Raw genomic sequence first — 17,902 nt, forward strand, 5'->3', positions numbered from 1 at the left:
TTTCCAGACTGACCTGAGAGAAATTTCAAATTTGCGAAGTGGTTCATCCGAGTTCATCCAGTCTACAAAAATAGCTAATATCCTGGAGAATTAACACAAACTGCACAGAGTATGACAATTTTAGTTAATAAGCAAACAATTAAGCCAAAATGTTGCTCTCTATGTGCACCTGTGGTTTGTTCTTTTCAAAGAAGCAACACACTTCCCTGCTGGAAGCCATTTTCGTCTCAATATAAAATAGTTTATTTTTCCTCTGGAAAGGAATCTGTTCAAGAAATGCGTTGCTCTCACAGTTTAATAACACCTGTGGAGCAAAGCGCGCACTGAAAGCACAGCAGGATGGCAGCATGAATGTCAACGTGATGCTGGAGAGATGGAGTGCCTTTAAATCTCAGCAACCAGTCGAGTGTCAGTTGGCTGGTGGGTGAGACGACAAGGCTGGTATTAACTCAAACTGCTACACACACACACACACGCACACAGAAACGAATGATTCATAATTATCATGTCAAGAGCAAAAACACACACTGGCTTGATGGAATCCCAAAGACACTTCAAAATGGGAGAAGTGGAGGTGGGGCACCAGATGATTGCTGTGTTTACTGTGTTGTGTGCACTCCCTGTTTCTGAAGCACTGACTAGAGGGGGGTTTACTTTGAGACTGGGGAGGAGTGAGCGCACACACACATCCATGCATGCACACTCACGCACGCACACACACACACACACACACACACACACACACACACACACACACACACACACACACACACAACACACAAACAAACCCACACACAAGCCTGCTAGGTAATTTGTGAGGCAACAGATCTTCTGTCTTGGTTGCCACCGCATATGTGCACACAGCCTGGGAGCCTCATTCACAAAGGTAAGTGAGTCATTAATTCAAGGGTACAGTAATCACTGCTTCAAACAATGTGCCTCCACACTGTTGAGGCATTCTGGTCAGGTAACATGATGTGTCACCTGAAGGTTGCACACACTGTTTCCAGGTGGCAGTAGCAGAGCAGAGCAGAAAAAAAAAAAAAACAGGTGACCAGCCTTAATTACCATAGTACTTTGCATAAGGTAGCTGGTGCCACTAATATCAGAAAGCTGTCGCGTTGTAGAAAAAACAACAGTTTTTTAGAACAATACAGTTTCGTGCTCGCAGCCCACTCACATTTATCTCTGAGGTCAGGGTGGGCTTTCCATGAGCTCAACGGTTTCCAAATAGGCCCACTGGGTAAAGGTTCCAGCCACCAGCTCCCACTGTTTGGATGTGGAAGAGGAAATAACTATAATCTGTTTCCTCTCTAAGTTATTACAGAAAAAGGTTTATATTGCGAAAGACAAATACATAAAATACAAATCTAAGATATAACCTACAAATGCCAATGAAATACATATAATATTACATATAATAAATGATGGTACTGAATAGATGTATCTTAACAAAACATACATTATGAGATATACGACTATGCCACAACTACCATAAGAGGTTATGAAATATTGCTGACTACCAAGGGAAAGAGGACATAAAAAGAAAGGCGTGATTTTCTTGAGATGGTCTCTGTGCAGTAAGCAATATTTGCTGTAAACATGTGATTATGTTGTCAACAGGCCATGGAGAAAAGTCTGGTGTAGACATGTAGAAATGTCTATGTTGAGCTCAAAACAACCTTAGTGGAGTGAAAAAAAAAAGTTTCTTCTGTGTGTGAGCTACTTTCAATCCAATCTGCACAGCCAGAGATTTGCTTGTGTACCATCTTGTATGCATTTTTTAATCAGACTTGACCATTTCTGAGAGGATTACAGGATCCACTTTTTCCACTCTAAATGGATTTGGCATCTGAATATAATCAAGTCGGCCTGTCAATTCTTATATAGGTCAGTTTCACTGGTTCTAATGCAGGGCATGGACCAGGAAGAGGGATATGTGGACCTAATGGTGATATCCACCCCCAGTGTTTGGTGCACCTCCACCTCTGGGGAGTAGTGCTCGCTCTATGCCATTTAGTCATTAAAGATACATACAGCCATATATGTAGCGGTATGCATATTTCAGAGGACATTTATGAATTATAAATAATACATTCTGCTGTCCATTGTAATTGCAATTATTAATGAAACTGTGATCTATTCGCTGGCAGAGGAGTCATTTGTGACTACAAATATGTCTCTGAAATAAGACCTGATGAATCATACTTGATGGGCATGGGGTTCAAATGGATGGACGAAAGGGACTAAATGCTACTGTGTACAACAGGGCGTTTATCAATGTGACCCAGATTTTTTTTTTTTTTTTCCATCAGACAGCACAGTATCATCACTGTGCATTTAAAATCAATTTACAGGGAGAATCTCTTCCTTAGTGGTAATAGATGTTGGGTTAAAGTGGATTACCAAAGCTTAACAGGTTTTAGTTCACCTTATCGGACAGAACTAGCAAGGGACACCTATTAGGTGCAGGACATTTGTAACGAGACTCAGGATCTTGAAAAATGGAGGCAGCTCGGGGCTTACTGACACATTTCACCTTGTCTTGGGGGACCTCATCCACACATACATGTGCTCTACGGAGAATTGCAGCAAAACGAAACATGCCAAGTCCAAGCTAATCTGGGACACGCGCCGTATGGGGTAAATCGAACAACAAACAACATCTTTCTCAGTATAACAAAACTCAGGAGAGTTACACACGCTTGAAATGTATGATGAGCCTTTTTGGGCAGACAAAAAAAACCATCTAGATGGATGAGGATGACACTGTACTCCTTTCATCCTGGAAAAGACCAATCCTCCAAAATCCATGGTTTAAAATAGACCCGAAACACACATACACTCACTTGTACACACACACGGGTGCAACAATACCCAATTAAACGATGAAAAGTCTCTCAATTTATTTTGTATGCTAGGCCCTGTAATCCCCAAAGAAGGGTCTGTTTTATTATAATTGGTTCCAAAGCACCCATTCGAAACACATCAACACAGTGGCATCTCTACTTTGAAGACAGCTGCAAACTAAGATAAGTGGAAAATATTACCCGCATTGCACTGGCGTGATTTATTGTATCTTTAAAAATGTCTCAAAATTTAGAGACAGTTTAGCCTACCTGCTGCCTCCGAGTGCAGCCCAAGATAAATAGTGAGATCGGAGCCGTCCAGCTAGTCTGCGGGAACTACACGTACAATCAAGAGACATCAGCCGCTCTCGCAGCGGGGAGAGGAGAAGCCCTGAGGGCTCTTTTCCCACTCCGCACCACAATTAAGAATCACATCCTCCGCTCAGTAACAGGGTGACATTTGATTATAGATTTGTTCACTTTAAAAAAAATAATTAAAAAAAAAGCTTTTTTGTTCAACTTTTAGCTAAATGTGTCTCTGTTGTCTCTTGTCTGCTCTTATAGACACAGTAGACATAAGTGGGAATGTGTGTTTGCTTTATAGATGCAGCTCACTACACAAAATAATTATTGCAACAGAATAAAAATTAACACAATAATTTGAGACTGAGGGTGGGTAAATAAACTGAAGCTGTCACCTTTTGTTTAGGCAGGTTGAGTGTGATTGACACAGGTGCAAGATAATGGCAATCAATATGCATTACAGTGTGCACACACACAAAGGGAGAGATGGGGGAGAGAGAGAGAGAGAGAGAGAGAGAGAGAGAGAGAGAGAGAGAGAGAGAGAGAGAGAGAGAGAGAGAGAGAGAATCCCTTCACATACACCTGAAATTGCAGCACCTGATTACTCTAAAGCAATTACCAAAGTCAGACACAAACAGAGCCCTGTATCTTTGATTGGATGGGAATTCATTCAATTATCATACTAATAAGGGCATCTTATGTCTTGTAGCTTGGGAGAAGAGGGGGAGTTAGGCCAGTTAGGCCAGATACCATTACTGTAGTCATTAGAAGCTTGCAAATGAGCTCAAAATGATGGGGATGAATTATAGAGAGCATAGAATGGCACTAGGCTCTCCACAGAGTGAAAATAAGACACCACAGATCTACTGAAAAATACTAAACTTTTCAGACATCAGGAAGAAATAGATTTGATTTATGGAATCAGGAAAATAGGCTATAATGATAAAATGTGATTGGATGCTTAAAATTAAAGTCCTACCACAAAGAAAGTACCAGTGGCATATTAATATGAGCCTGTGAACATATGAAGAACAGTATGAAAGGCTGGCTCACCATTTCAAACCAACATTTTTGTCTGAGAGTAACGTGACTGCATTGACAATCGTGCTTTGACAAACGGCTCTGAAAAGCCAGGAGGATTCAGTGAAAGGGACAATGAAAGATAATTATGCTACGTCCAGCAGTATGTTAAATCATTCATATAGCAACTTTCTCTTTCTTTCTCCCCCCACTCCACACAGACATTTGGAGGACATATTCCTTCCTGTGTCTTGAGATAAGTCTTTCTGTCTGTTTTATAACAGTTTATATGACCTGTTAAAAAGTTGTCAAAGCTCTGGACACTCTAGGGTGTCACTGCAATTATCTATAATGGTAACATAACTGTTAGGTCAGGAAATGCCATTAACACTATATGGCAACAGCCATGGCATTCTTTATGATGGTCATGTTCACCTTATGGTGGAGGTTTCAAATAATGTGCTAGTTACACTGCTTGGAATTGTTGACTCTCTGCCATGTTGTGACTTTCCAAAGATTCGGAAACTACCATTTATTACCAGCTCAGTTCTCATATTCTTCATTGAGTATGTTATCTGTTATTCATGAAGCCAATTCTAAATAAGAACTTCCACATGACCGCAGACCACTGGGAATCACATGGTTCTGTGAAAAGGTTGCTAAGACTTTGTAGATTCAATAAGTTAACACGCTAAGACCCTGCTGAAGGTCATAGGAAATGGGACCGGCCGTATGTGTGTGTGGGCAACGCTATTTCTCCATCTGCAATCCTGCTATGGAGCTACTCCAGCTGTGCACTCTGAACGGGTCAAGACTTACTTTATTACTCTGAAATGTCACAGGTGGACTGGCATTTAGGCTAATGAACAGAAATGTTGTTTCAGTGAAAATAATGGGGTGTTCTGTCATTACCACCAACCACATGACTCACTCCGACGTGCAAAATCCTCCTGTCAGATGGAGCTCCAAGACCAGGGGACTCATTGACAACATTTTAATAGGTTAAGCTCTTTACCACTTCGTTGTCACCTCATACAATTACACAAATTCTGAAAGCTAGCAGAGAGGAGAAATGAAAATCCAACAGATATTGAGATAATCTAAATCAGGCTCTTGAGGTAATTTATATGACTGGTATATCCATTTTTAGAGATCACATTAAACTTAGTCTGGCAGGTTGGTTGACGGACACTTGCATGCTTACATATTGATTTATATCCCAATATATGGTCTGGTATCCTCTGTAACATTTCAACTTAAAACACATAACTATTAAGCACAAGACGTAAATATATGTACATATATGTAAATATATGTAAGAGTTAGGTACCTTGTGGATGTCGGAGGCCAGTTGAAATAGTGAGGGCGAGGCTGTGGAACAAGATGACCTCCCGACTCGGACTGGACTGTAGAGACTGATGTAAGCAACAGCACTGCTCTCCAACACCACCCGATTCTCCTGTGTCACAGCATCAAGATGAGAGCAAGATTTATCATCATCATCATCATCATCATTCTTATCACCAATAATAACATCATCATCATTATCATCATCATCAATTAAAACATTATTATCATCACTGTGGTCTTCATCTTCACCTTTGTCTGTTTCATCATAGTTTTCATAATTTGTATAGTATAAGTATAGTATAGTATATATACTCTTTTGATCCCGTGAGGGAAATTTGGTCTCTGCACGGACTCCCAATCCGTGAATTAGTGAAACACACTCAGCACACAGTGAACACACAGTGAGGTGAAGCACACACTAATCCCGGTGCAGTGAGCTGCCTGCAACAACAGCGGCGCTCGGGGAGCAATGAGGGGTTAGGTGCCTTGCTCAAGGGCACTTCAGCCGTGCCTACAGGTCGGGGTTCGAACCGGCAACCCTCCGGTTACAAGTCCGAAGTGCTAACCAGTAGGCTACGGCTGCCCCTTGTTTTGCCCGTGCACAGTATTTTGAGACTATTTGAGAAAATGCCCCAGCCAAATTACTATTTTTGACTGGTTAATTATGATACTTTTGATTGCACTTCCATCAATGCCTGCCACAAAACAATTTCAGGTAACACTTTATTTTAATGTGTCGCTGTTACAGTGTACCTACCTAATTAGGTACAGTGGTACAACCTGTGTAACAACATGTACTATCAGGTACTATCATTGTACTTGCATTATGTATTTGTGGGTACCTACATATAGTTGTTACATTGTAATACTGAGTGCTTTTACAAAACTTTGCCAATTTGCCTAAATTTTCATCAGAGGCAAAGAGCTGACCTGAGACCTGCTGGATGGGGTAAATCTGGTTATGATAGATTTGATATACAAAGCATTCTTAGCTCCAGTCAAGGCCTTATTGTCTTCAGTGTACATGTAACAGCTGTGCTGCTACAACCTTGTTACTCTGTTCAAATTTCTTATGGACTGTTGGCTATATTAGCGAGCAAGTGTCTTTTTTGTCTGACAATGTAAACAAAGCAGGTGGATAAACACTTGTGACCTCTCATTAAACTCATTGGCCCACCAACACATACAACACTGCTGTTTTCCTTTGGTGCTTGCAAATGCATCTAGATATTCTAAATGAGCAATTCCACCAAGACATTATGCAAAGGCCACTCAGTCAAGAGGCACAAACTCAGACCAGAGGGGGTATTTGGACTTTTCTGACTTTACCTCCCCCCACTCAAATGATCCAATGCTACCAAGTGCTGACCCCCCCCAGGAGGTGAAAATGATGGTACGGTCTGGCTGCCAGCCCAGATGGGCCTGAGACATCATAGAGGAAATGAGCTGAGTCATGATGGCAGCACCACTACTCCAGTCCTCTGAAGAACCCTCATGCCAGCTGCCATGACGACTGCCCACCAGAACATATCGATCTGTGATGTAGGAAGAAAAGAACGATGACAAACACACAAGAGAAGCGCGCATGCACAGTCAGCTGGCCTTCTTGGTAATTTCTTAGCAATTCAGGCCAGGGGATCTTTAAATAACATCATTGAGTATTTTTGAGGCCTGAAAACTCACTGACTTCACCAGTCATTTTATGAAAAGAAAAATACCTAACCCCTCCCTATCCAAAGCCACCTGGATAAGAAATGAGGTGTGAATCACATGTCCAATATGTGGCATCAAGCATTAAAATCTAACATCTGGTAAAGCAGCAAGGAGGGAAAAGTTCCCTCAAAAGATTTGTGGTCCATAGAATAAGTTTAGCAGCAAATTATGGCAGACTAATAGCAGGCGGTAAATCTGTGGGGTAATTTTAGGAGTGTTTAAACAGGTAGACATTCTGGCAAGAGGTGTGGAGGAGGAGGAGGAGGAGAAGGAGGAAAGATTAAGGACCACCACTGCATCAGGGACATTGATTAAATCATCCACAAGAGGCCAGAGCTAGCCGGTAATTAAAAGCCCATTTGCAGCAGCTAACTGCCCTGCGTTTGCGCAGTAGTGCACCAACATTGTTTTAAAAGGACAGTTTGTCGTTAGCGAAGGTCTGGGTCCACTTGGGCATTTGAACTAAACTTTACTTGTATTGGATTTCCATTACAAAACAAGCTCTAGCTAACCATTCCATCTGTCTATTTATTCTATCACATACACTAAGACCATATCCATACACCTGCACATTCACTCGTCTTGATATTTCACTGGGTTCATGTACTTCAAAACATTAATAAATGGAAAATAAACTAGAAATGAGACAGCAGAGTAACAATCAATAAGAAGTATAGAAAATGTGGTTACATTTAAATCAGTAAAGGACATTAAAGAAATAATATGACATAGTGCGACTGCAATTTGGATTTCATGAGATTGTTGTAAATATGTTTTCAATCCTGGAAGAGTGCGAAATGGAAGAGGGGGATTTGCAATCCTACCAAGTAAGCAATGAATGAGTGCATCTGAATGTGAAAACATCTTTAAACAACAGCCTGTAAGAAAAGTGATCTTTCAGTTTTATTTTTCCTCAGTCAAATGGGTAGTTAAAACCATGTAATTGAGATAATCTGTCTTAGCTCAGATCCGGCTCTTTTTTCAACTGTCAATCATGGATGAATAAACTACAACCCATTTAATCAGACATCTTTGTGCAACAGCAGTATACACATACTGTTTTTCAGAATTACGTTTAGAAGAACGTCCTTTCATACAGGCAAAGTTATCATAACCCAATATACAAAAATCCATTGACGCCCCTGTGCGCCAGTCACACACTATATGTTTTAACCTTTTTTATTTTGTATAGTGAAATACTGACCAAGATTATTGTGTCAGTATGTTGACTAACTAAGCCAGCCCCTCTCTGCCCTGCTTATTCATGTAAGATTATTGTGTCAAGAGTCTCCTACCTGGATTAATCCTTCCTTTCAGATAGCCAATGACATTGTGAATTGTCCTGTATGATGCTTGGGTCGTGACATTTAATGTGATTATTCTTTTGTCTGCAAGACAAACGTTTGAATGTGTGAAACAGAGATTAAATGCAGCACTCAATGCATAACAAAACCTTTTCATTTTTCTTAAAGGACAGCAGACATTAGAATCTATCAAAATGTACTTAGGAAATATGTCCTTGGTACTTTTGCAGAGAATGAAATAAATCATGTTTGGAGAAGTGAGCATAAAAACAACAACATTGTAAGTGACTTTTGTTCTACGGCTATTCAAAACAAAACAAGCATTCATCTTTTATTGCTTCTTCCCATGCAAGGATATGAACAATCATAAGTAAAATTACTCAAGAGTAAGTGTGAGTGACATCAATCAACACACCATCATTATGAAGAACATCTTATTGGACATTACAGAACATGAACAGCAAATTCAGAGCGGGAAAGATGAAAGAAGACAAATAGCAGGCTAGTGGCCTAAAAATTAACATTTCAAAATGGCATCAAGATTTTTTTCAGTCTTCTTTCACATCCTGTGAACACCATGTGTTGAAAAGCACAGGATACTTTATCTGCTGAAACATACAACTGAGATTGCCATTTGCATCAGCCAAACAGTCAAACTCTAACAGGGAATGGGTTTACCACATATTTATTTGACCCAATACAAAAACAAACAAGTAATTAGTTCGACAGTAGCATCCTCAATGTCAATTCAGTGTAAGTAGACACAAAGTATACCATCATTACTATATGTAATTAATGTAAGTAACAGATGAGCCCTTAGCCTCAGCAGCACCAGATGGGGACTTATTCTCAGTGACATAGAACAGCACTGGCAATTTGCATTTAGTAGTCTGTGTAACGAGATGCAAAACAGTAATGCCATTCATCCCATGACTAGAGCGTCATAGCGGTGGCTTTGGCTGGGTGGGCCTCCATGCCTCTTCCTCTCTCTAAGAGAGCACGCTGGTCAAGAGCAGCCCTGAGAGGTAAACACACAGGCTCTATGACTGCTCAGTCTGCACACAACACAGTGATCGATATAAACCTTGTGTCCCCCTCAAGAGCTCCCAATCGACACTCATGCCACTTCTTCCCTCAAAAGCAAGAGTTCCACCAAGAGGCCTCGTACAGGAGACAAGCTTTGAGAACACCAGTGCTTTATTGAAAGCACTGGCAAGGAATGACATTTAAATCAATTCAACCACAATGAAAGACCTCAGATTTTTAGGATGGTCTTAATTTTCCTCTTATGAAACAGAACACATTTGTGTAGCATAACCTATCTAATGAAAAGGCATGTACTATTGACCACGTATTCCCAAATATTTACTGTAAGACAAGTTTTTTTTTTTTTAATAATAACAACAACAGAGGAACAGATAGTGAGAAGACGGAGACAGAAGAGAGACAGAAAAAGAATGACAAAAGACAATCTCCTCAGCCTGTGAGCTTCGATTCGCTCATCACAGCCACCTCCTTCTCCACAACAGCAATGCACACACAAGAGCAACTGCTGAAAATACCTCCATAACAGGAGCAGGAGTCGAGGAGGGCTTGATGGAAATGAAGGGGGTAGATTAAAAGACCAAACAGCCGTGACTTTCCCTGCAGATAAGAGGGGCAGGGGGGAAGAACAGACACACTGGATGCACTTGATGAGAATACAAACACAGACACTATGCATGCCAATCAATCCTCGCTCCCTGCTCTCTCTCTTTCTACACACACACACACACACACACACACACACACACAAAGAGACACACAGACATACACACGCTCAAATGCACACATGCACAGTCTCTCTCTCCTTTTCTCTGAGTCTTGCTAATTATTGGTGGTCAGACAGCGAACGTGAATATTAATCATGCATACTGAAATCAATATTCATCATCAATACCACAGTGGATGAAAGTAAACCCCGTATCCCATAGGAATTTCCCCATCTTCATCCACTCCCCTACATTCCCCCTCTCTCTCTCTCTCTCTCTCTCCCTCTCATCCCTAGTCATCCAGCCCCCACTCCTGCGACACTGCACATGGAGGGTGTGATTCCCCAGTTCAAACAGAGCGTCAGTGAAGAGGATGTAGGCTCTCTCCAGGTTGAAGGCGAAAGCAGAATTGAAAATTCCTTTTTAAGAGAGAAGCCGGGTAGCGGGCAGATGTTCTGGCCTTGGGGTGTAGCACGCAGACACTGACTTTTTTATTAGCTTGCCGCGGTGCAAATATCACAGGGAAATAAAGATGAAGTTGCCACTAAAGATGTAAGCTTCATGGACACAAATAGGGGGGACCCTGTAACCACGGTTCATTGATACAGAGCCTTTTTGCCTCCAAGTAATTTCATTTTGTATAAAAATGCAGTGGCCGTCTAGCAGGGCACCGGATCTCATTTATCACTTTTGACAAAAGCACAAATGACTTTGGATAAAGAGCAAAGGATGTACACACAGCTCTGCAGTGGTTTTTAAAAGCTTCGCTGCTCAGGTGATATTACAGATAATACACTTACACTCATCCACTCTACAGCATGCACAGACAGCAGATACGCAGCAATACACATGTACAGTTTGCTGATATACCGTTTAACGTGAGACATTATATCACTGCTGTCATATTTTTCTTTTGCATGTGAAAAGTTCAGACACCTCAGGCTGCTACGTACTCTTTACTGTTTTGGATGGCAAGTCGACACCCTTGGTTTGGGATAATGTGAGCTCTCACGCTCTCAATTCACTCAACCACTGTCAGCACAATCCGGCAGCGCAGCATTTTCTAAGGTCAACAAAGTTCATTGTTTTTAGACACGGAATCACAACAGACTACACAGCTGCAAATAAGAAAGAAAAAAAGTGGAACATTTCCTTTAATAGGATTAATTGCCTAGGGCAAATATTTGTTTACTGACAGAAGACTTTGTTTTAATTTATAGCTAAAACAACCAGCAGTTGACTATGTTAAACTATTGTCCTTGAAGAGTATTTCACGAGTGACAGTTTTATAGACCAAATAACTTGCAGCCTTATTTTCAAATAAATAGGTACATCCATTCCTAGGCTTACTAACTTAATAGAAACAAGTAATACTTGCATTCATAGTGTTAGATTTCTGTATTAAATTCAAACCAGAATTACAAGTGAAACAGATTACCACACAACCAAAGCCAAGATATGGTCTGTCACCATTTTTAATCCATACTGACAATCCCCATTTCATTACATTCATTTTAAAATTTGGACCTGGAAAAATATTCCTGTTAAGCTGATCCACTCAATTCAAAAGCAATCTGAAAGTGCCAACCATGTCAATTGCCGTGCACAGCAGAGGTAAACAGCACAGAATCGCTTGTGTTTTGTTGCAAACCCTTTGATACATCTATCAGGAACAGCTGCCAATTAATTAAATGCATTTTCTACAAATCAAGCTTAAGATAGAAGCAATATCTGTGCTTTTTCACCTCAACCTTAATCAAGCAATGGGGAAAGCACAGAGAATGAGACTGATACCGACTGGTCTACCTGGGCACAGCAATCAATACCATTGTAATTAAAGCCAGAGTGTTTCTATAAAGTTATTTCACATAGTGTTCTGCTCCTACGCAGTTACTCCGTGGACAATTTATTATGCTTAAAGCATTCAGCCAGGGGCCCGTGGGGACCCCAGAGCGCCCGTACAGAAGAGAGCCAGCGCCTCACAGAAAATCGGAATTCGTCTGGCCTCCCGCTCTCTTCGGTATTGAATTCTATTTTTTTTCTCTTTTTAACGGTCTAAGATTAGATGAAAATGGCCAGGGTGGGACAAATACACAGCGCAATGAATGAGAGATCATTTAATACGACACATGGTGGGCCATGGAGCTCCTCCTGACAAAGGCGTGAACAATACATTATCTGCCACGGCAATGTGGGTGGGTGGATGGGTGGTGCGGGCTGGCTATTTCACCGGTGTCTATTTCCACACAGGCAACACGTAGGCCGCCTCTGCACCTCGGCTCAATTCAACAGTGGGAATTGGAAATTAGAGAATAGCGATGCTTTACAGAGAGCCTTAATTCAAAGTGGACGAGAAAAAAAGGCAAAAGCATAAAAAAAGAAAAAGAAAAAAACCACCACGAGAACAGATAGAAACAAATTATTTGAAACCTCTGGAGTGGTCAGTGCTTCACCCACAATCGATAGAGCACAGATTACTAGCCATCCAGATTTGATCGAGCTAATGGAACATTGCAACTCACGGTTGGATGGGTTTGGCTGGGTGGGGATGGGGATGGGGGGGACGGGTGGGGGGCTAAGAGGGCCTGGGGAAGACAGGGACAATTGGGCCTCATCCCCTGCGGTCTGCAATCGATGCAGTTCTGGTTACTGATATTTTGATCACATTGATTGCTGTGCATCAGGGTCAGGAGACAGTTCTGGTCAGTGCTCAGGAGTTATGGGGCATTACATGTTTGCTGATCCAAGCAGACTGAGAGACGGGGGTAGAGAGTGAAAGGTGACAGAGCTGACCTCAAAAGATCCCCCAGGGCTCACAGAGACAAGTTTACAACAAAAATATACGATGTACTAAAATAAAAATAAACATTATTCTATCGAATGACCAATGCTAAGAGCCTCCACTAGTGAGTTGCTTGGTGAAATGTCCAATCTTTTGTCTAATATCCAATTTACTGGCATCATCTAAAGACACACTAACACACACATTACTAACATTTTCAACAGGCAAACAGAGCATTCTGTCGCTCTAATACGCACAAATGTATTCAAACAGACACCGTTTATGTACTAGTCCATGTACAAGCTCCCTCTGAAACACTGGCATTGTTCTATTATAGTAGTAGTACTGCATGGCCAAACAGCAGCTGCTTGCCTCATAATCACCCTGATAGCGTCCGTCTTTAACTTCTTTTAGGGAACTTTGGCAAAGGGATTTGACTCAAAGCCCATTTTCCCTCACTTTGTCGCTTGAGCCCAAATCCTGCACTGTCTATCAAGGCGAGACAACGGCACTGCAGCAATCTTGCTGGTCTCCTGGGTGACGATGCACAGATAAGAGGGGATTTTCAGTCAATAGCAGGAATTAGAGCTTAATACCCCCATTAAAAAGCCTGAAACAGATGCCCGCATAAGCACAACACCAGAAGAGGGCCGTGTCGAGCTGCAAAGTGTGGCTCTCAGTGGTTGCAGCACACAAATCATCCTCAAACAAACACCTGTCCTTTAAGACAACATCATGAAATCTTACAAGCCTCATCCAAAATTATCCCTCATCAACACTGTTTGTATACAAGAGGTATCCCAACGGTCAAATACAAAAGAAACCACAATGCTTTCATTCACAGAAGAAAAACAATTACAATCAAAGCTATTATGATCTAGCAATCGATTTACATAATGCAACATATCCAACAAAGAATTCATGGCTGATGTTGGACGCATTGTGCTCTAAATTTAAATTTGAGAGCATGTGTGAAGTCCTGCTGCTGTGTATGTCAGACTAGCCGTGCACACTTTAATGCGTTGTGGCACAGGATGCAAAAGTGGAATTCCAACATAAAGCCATTGGTCCATATATGTTGACGTGGTTTTATTCTATTGTGTGATTTTTATTTTGCTGTCACTGTTTACCCTTTACCTGTTGAAACTTCTAGGATGGGCACATACTCTCTTTGATGGATGTAAAATTGTGGTTTCCTATGTTTTTAATCTTCAACTCAACCTCGATGCAAGTGGTTTTTATACAATCATGATTTAGCTTCATGTCCTTTATGGTAGGCAAGTAGGCCAAGACAGACCTTAATTCAGAATGTTAATAAGCAAGACTCCTTATGGGAGTACATTAAGAAAAAACAGATCCCACAAACATTTACAAAATAATTAGTGTCAAACTATTGGACAGTCGAGGGGTGTCACTCTGGTGATAAATTGCCTGCCAGTTTGCAAAATTTGCAACAAGGGCATTATACAATGTAGGTCACTGCAATAGCAGGCAATAACAGAGATTACACATACAGAACACCACTGCACATTACAGTTTTTTATCATTAAATTAAAAACATCATTCCACTTGAACGATGGCCTCTTACGCAAGCATTGCTATTTAAATCTAATTATGTACCAATGAGCACCTCTTGAATTTGTCACTTTTATGGAGCTGATGACACACATCTCTTTTTTTTCAGCAGGGGCAGTGACCACGTTACTTGTTAAATCTGACCCCTCACAGCCATCACCACAGGGAGCAGCGCTAGTGCGCGCCTGACCGACCATCCACTCATGGATTCAATTAAGTCTCCAGAGGATCCCCACGAGCTGCGCTGACTGACACATGTAATGGACTCGGACATATACGGCCATGATGAGAGTGGCCCAGAGATGATGTGGAGTGCCCACTGCAATCCACAGTTGATATAATAACCTACTTTTAGCCTCGCACTACTCTCCCCACGACACCTACGTAAATCAAGGTAATCATGCGCCGCCCTCATTTACCCACCGCACGCCCCCATTCATTCGAAGTAGAGGGCCTGCCGTCTGTGGTTCTCACAGCGGGGAGACATCAGTGCCACGCTGCAATGGGCTAGCAGTTGGTGTTTTGATAGCATATTAAAAAGCGCCATTCTGCATCACAGACATACAAACGCAGAGAGGCAGCGACCCAGAGCTCTCTCTCTCTCTCTCTCTCTCTCTCTATCTCTCTATCTCTCTATCTTTTGGACAGAGAGGAAGCGGTGTTTCCCAGTTTGGGCCCCAGCTAGCTGAGGGCTGTTCTGGCAGAGAGAGGTGTGGAGGAGGTGTCAGCCCTGTTTGAACACAGCAGGACTTCAGAGCTCCTGGCCATCAAAAGAGGTGCTGGACACCGACACCAACCTTGAGGTTACGGTCATGTGATGGGGTGTAGAGATGTGTGGAAGTGTGTGTGTGTGTGTGTGTGTGTGTTACAGTATGTGTGGCGACTTCCGCAGCACCCAAATGTTGTATCCTGCAGAGAAGAATACATTTACCTGAGGCAGACTGCATAGCCAGCGGGGTACAGGGATGTCCCTCACCCATAGTGGGTGCAGACATAATCTCTTTGGCCAGACCTGCAGAGATGGACTGAACCAGCAGTGATGTTAGGTAGGGCCTCTGCACACGGTAGCTTCCCTCTGTTGGAACACACACCAAAATATAATATCCGTCAATTGCAATACAACAAGGAAGCCAAGATAGCACAGCACAGCACAGGTTAATGGTATTGCCTTGTTGAGATCTTTTTTGTTTTCCAACTCGGCTTCTCAATTCAGGAGCACTTCAGTGAACAAATGGACCAACAAAATCAACAATGAAATACAACAATTAGCAATCATTTCATTTTTCCTGTCGTCCAAACGCTAGGGTAGAAGTGCCACTCTGTTGTGTTAGCTTAAGTGTGTGTCATTGTTTTTGTCCTTGTTTGTGTGTGTGTGTGTGTGTGTGTGTGTCTGTGTGCGTGTCTGAGCAATCACATTCACAGAGCACATACATTTTAAAAATTAAATGAGTGCACAAGGTGAGCGGTGTGCCTACAATCCACAGGAAATCAGTAAAAAGAATGAGAACGTCTGAGAGGGGAAAGCGAGAAGGAGAGAGAACGAAAAAAGTGAGAGGAAAATGAGAGTGAACAGAGAGAAGGTGGGCGAGCGGGATGGAGGGAGAAAGAGATAGATAGATAGAGAAGGAGAGAGAGAGAGAAAGCACAACAATCAGTAAGAAAGAGTGTGGTGGTGAGAGGGCCAGCTCATGCAGTCAGGGATGTCTCCACTCATATCAAGGCTCCTCTGCTTCCTGATTGCAGCTCACCGGCTCCCTGCTAATAGGCTGGCGGATTTTAAGTTGGAAGTAATGGTTTCCACTGAACCAATGGGGATTTAGACGGGTGAAATGCTCCATTGATCCAGCCTCATTAAAAGTGGGAAAAGGGTGAGCCTAATCCTGCTTCAGGAACAAATTTATTTAGGGGTTCAATTTTCCACCAGCGGAGTACCTCTGGTGTGATGGGCACAGTCATACATGAGCAACAATCACAAGCTCCTGAGCACTGCCAGGTTTGGACTTTGGTGCTGATTATATTTGCAATCTATCCAGGGTACTTATTATTAAGAAATGGCTCATGAAGTAGGGATGGACCGATATATCGGCCGGCCGATATATCAGGCCGATATTTGCGTTTTTTACGTGTATTGGCAAATGCCGATAAGCAGCTGCATTCGCCGATAGTTTTTCCCGCATTATTTACATACAGGCGTCCACAGGCAGCTCTGTGTTGCTGGAGACGCTGCAATTCACGTGCAGACTGCCCCTCCCCCAAGATCAGAGTGCTGAAAGCCTGCTCTTCAAGACAACAGTAAACTTTAAACTTTCAAAGCATCTTTTAACTGTTTGACTTAGCTGAAATATTGCCATACACTTTGAAGGTGGAAGCAAGTTTGTGGGTCCAAATGGAAAACACGAATGATAGATAGGTAGGCTACTTTTTTTAATTCTTAATGATCGTTTATAAAACTGCTTGCCATTGTATTTAGGGAGCTGCAAATAGCTAAGTTGTAGGCTATCCATATTCATGCGGTAGCTGTTACAAACACTGGTCATATGATTAAGTAGCCTAATGCCAACGTGGTATTTGTGGGAGTTTTATTCAGCGACCACCTGGCTGAGTGTTGGACGCGTGTGGTGTGTGTGTGTGTGTCTCCCTCCCTGAATGATAGATAGGTAGGCTACTTTTTTTTATTCTTAATGATCGTTTAAAAAACTGCTTGCCATTGTATTTAGGGAGCTGCAAATAGCTAAGTTGTAGGCTATCCGTATGCATGCGTTAGTGGTAGCTGTTACGAACACTGGTCAATCATATATGATTAAGTAATGCCGACGTTGTTCCGAGATATTTGTGGGAGTTTTACGCCCCTGATCCACTAGCATGATGCGAACACCGCGACGCAGTATCCCTATTCATTTCTATGAGAAGCGAATTCCGCACCCGCATAGGACTCTGGGTATGCGGTGCGACGAATGCTGTGGCTGCTGCGCGTCAAAAAGTTCAGCAATCCCCAACTTTATGCAAATGAATCCGTCCATCGCGAGGCGAGTATCCAATAGTAGAGTAAAACGCAGGGGAGGTCCATCATCACGTAGCCTAAACAAAACCTAATTTTCCGGTAGTGTGGTTACCGCCAATTTACAGAAACATGGTCAGATGAGGGAAAAATAATCATAGCAGTGTTTGTATGTTGTTTGTATGATGTGTGGCTAGAATCCTACATGGATAACTTCATGATTGAAATGTCCGCCCAAATTGCAAACTAATTTATAG

General features: G+C 42.0%; 1 protein-coding gene and 1 long non-coding RNA gene across 3 annotated transcripts in view; one reads left to right on the forward strand and one right to left on the reverse strand.

The window, feature by feature from the left end:
- The window catches only part of LOC121678180 (inactive N-acetylated-alpha-linked acidic dipeptidase-like protein 2), a 215,878-nt gene that overhangs the window by 56,388 nt on the left and 141,588 nt on the right, over positions 1-17,902 (reverse strand). For both annotated transcript variants that reach the window (XM_042057472.1, XM_042057471.1), the window contains 4 exons: positions 15,579-15,722; positions 8,531-8,623; positions 6,852-7,057; positions 5,503-5,631 (listed from right to left, as the gene is read on the reverse strand). In XM_042057472.1, coding sequence (XP_041913406.1) covers positions 5,503-5,631; positions 6,852-7,057; positions 8,531-8,623; positions 15,579-15,722 — 572 coding nt within the window. The remainder of the gene's footprint in view (positions 1-5,502; positions 5,632-6,851; positions 7,058-8,530; positions 8,624-15,578; positions 15,723-17,902) is intronic.
- Positions 2,561-17,057, forward strand: LOC121678187. The gene is made up of 3 exons (XR_006021182.1): positions 2,561-2,571; positions 9,915-9,918; positions 16,848-17,057. It is a non-coding gene; the product is annotated as an uncharacterized LOC121678187 (long non-coding RNA).

The sequence above is a fragment of the Alosa sapidissima genome, chromosome 12, assembly GCF_018492685.1.
Source record: "Alosa sapidissima isolate fAloSap1 chromosome 12, fAloSap1.pri, whole genome shotgun sequence".
Classification (NCBI taxonomy): domain Eukaryota; kingdom Metazoa; phylum Chordata; class Actinopteri; order Clupeiformes; family Clupeidae; genus Alosa; species Alosa sapidissima.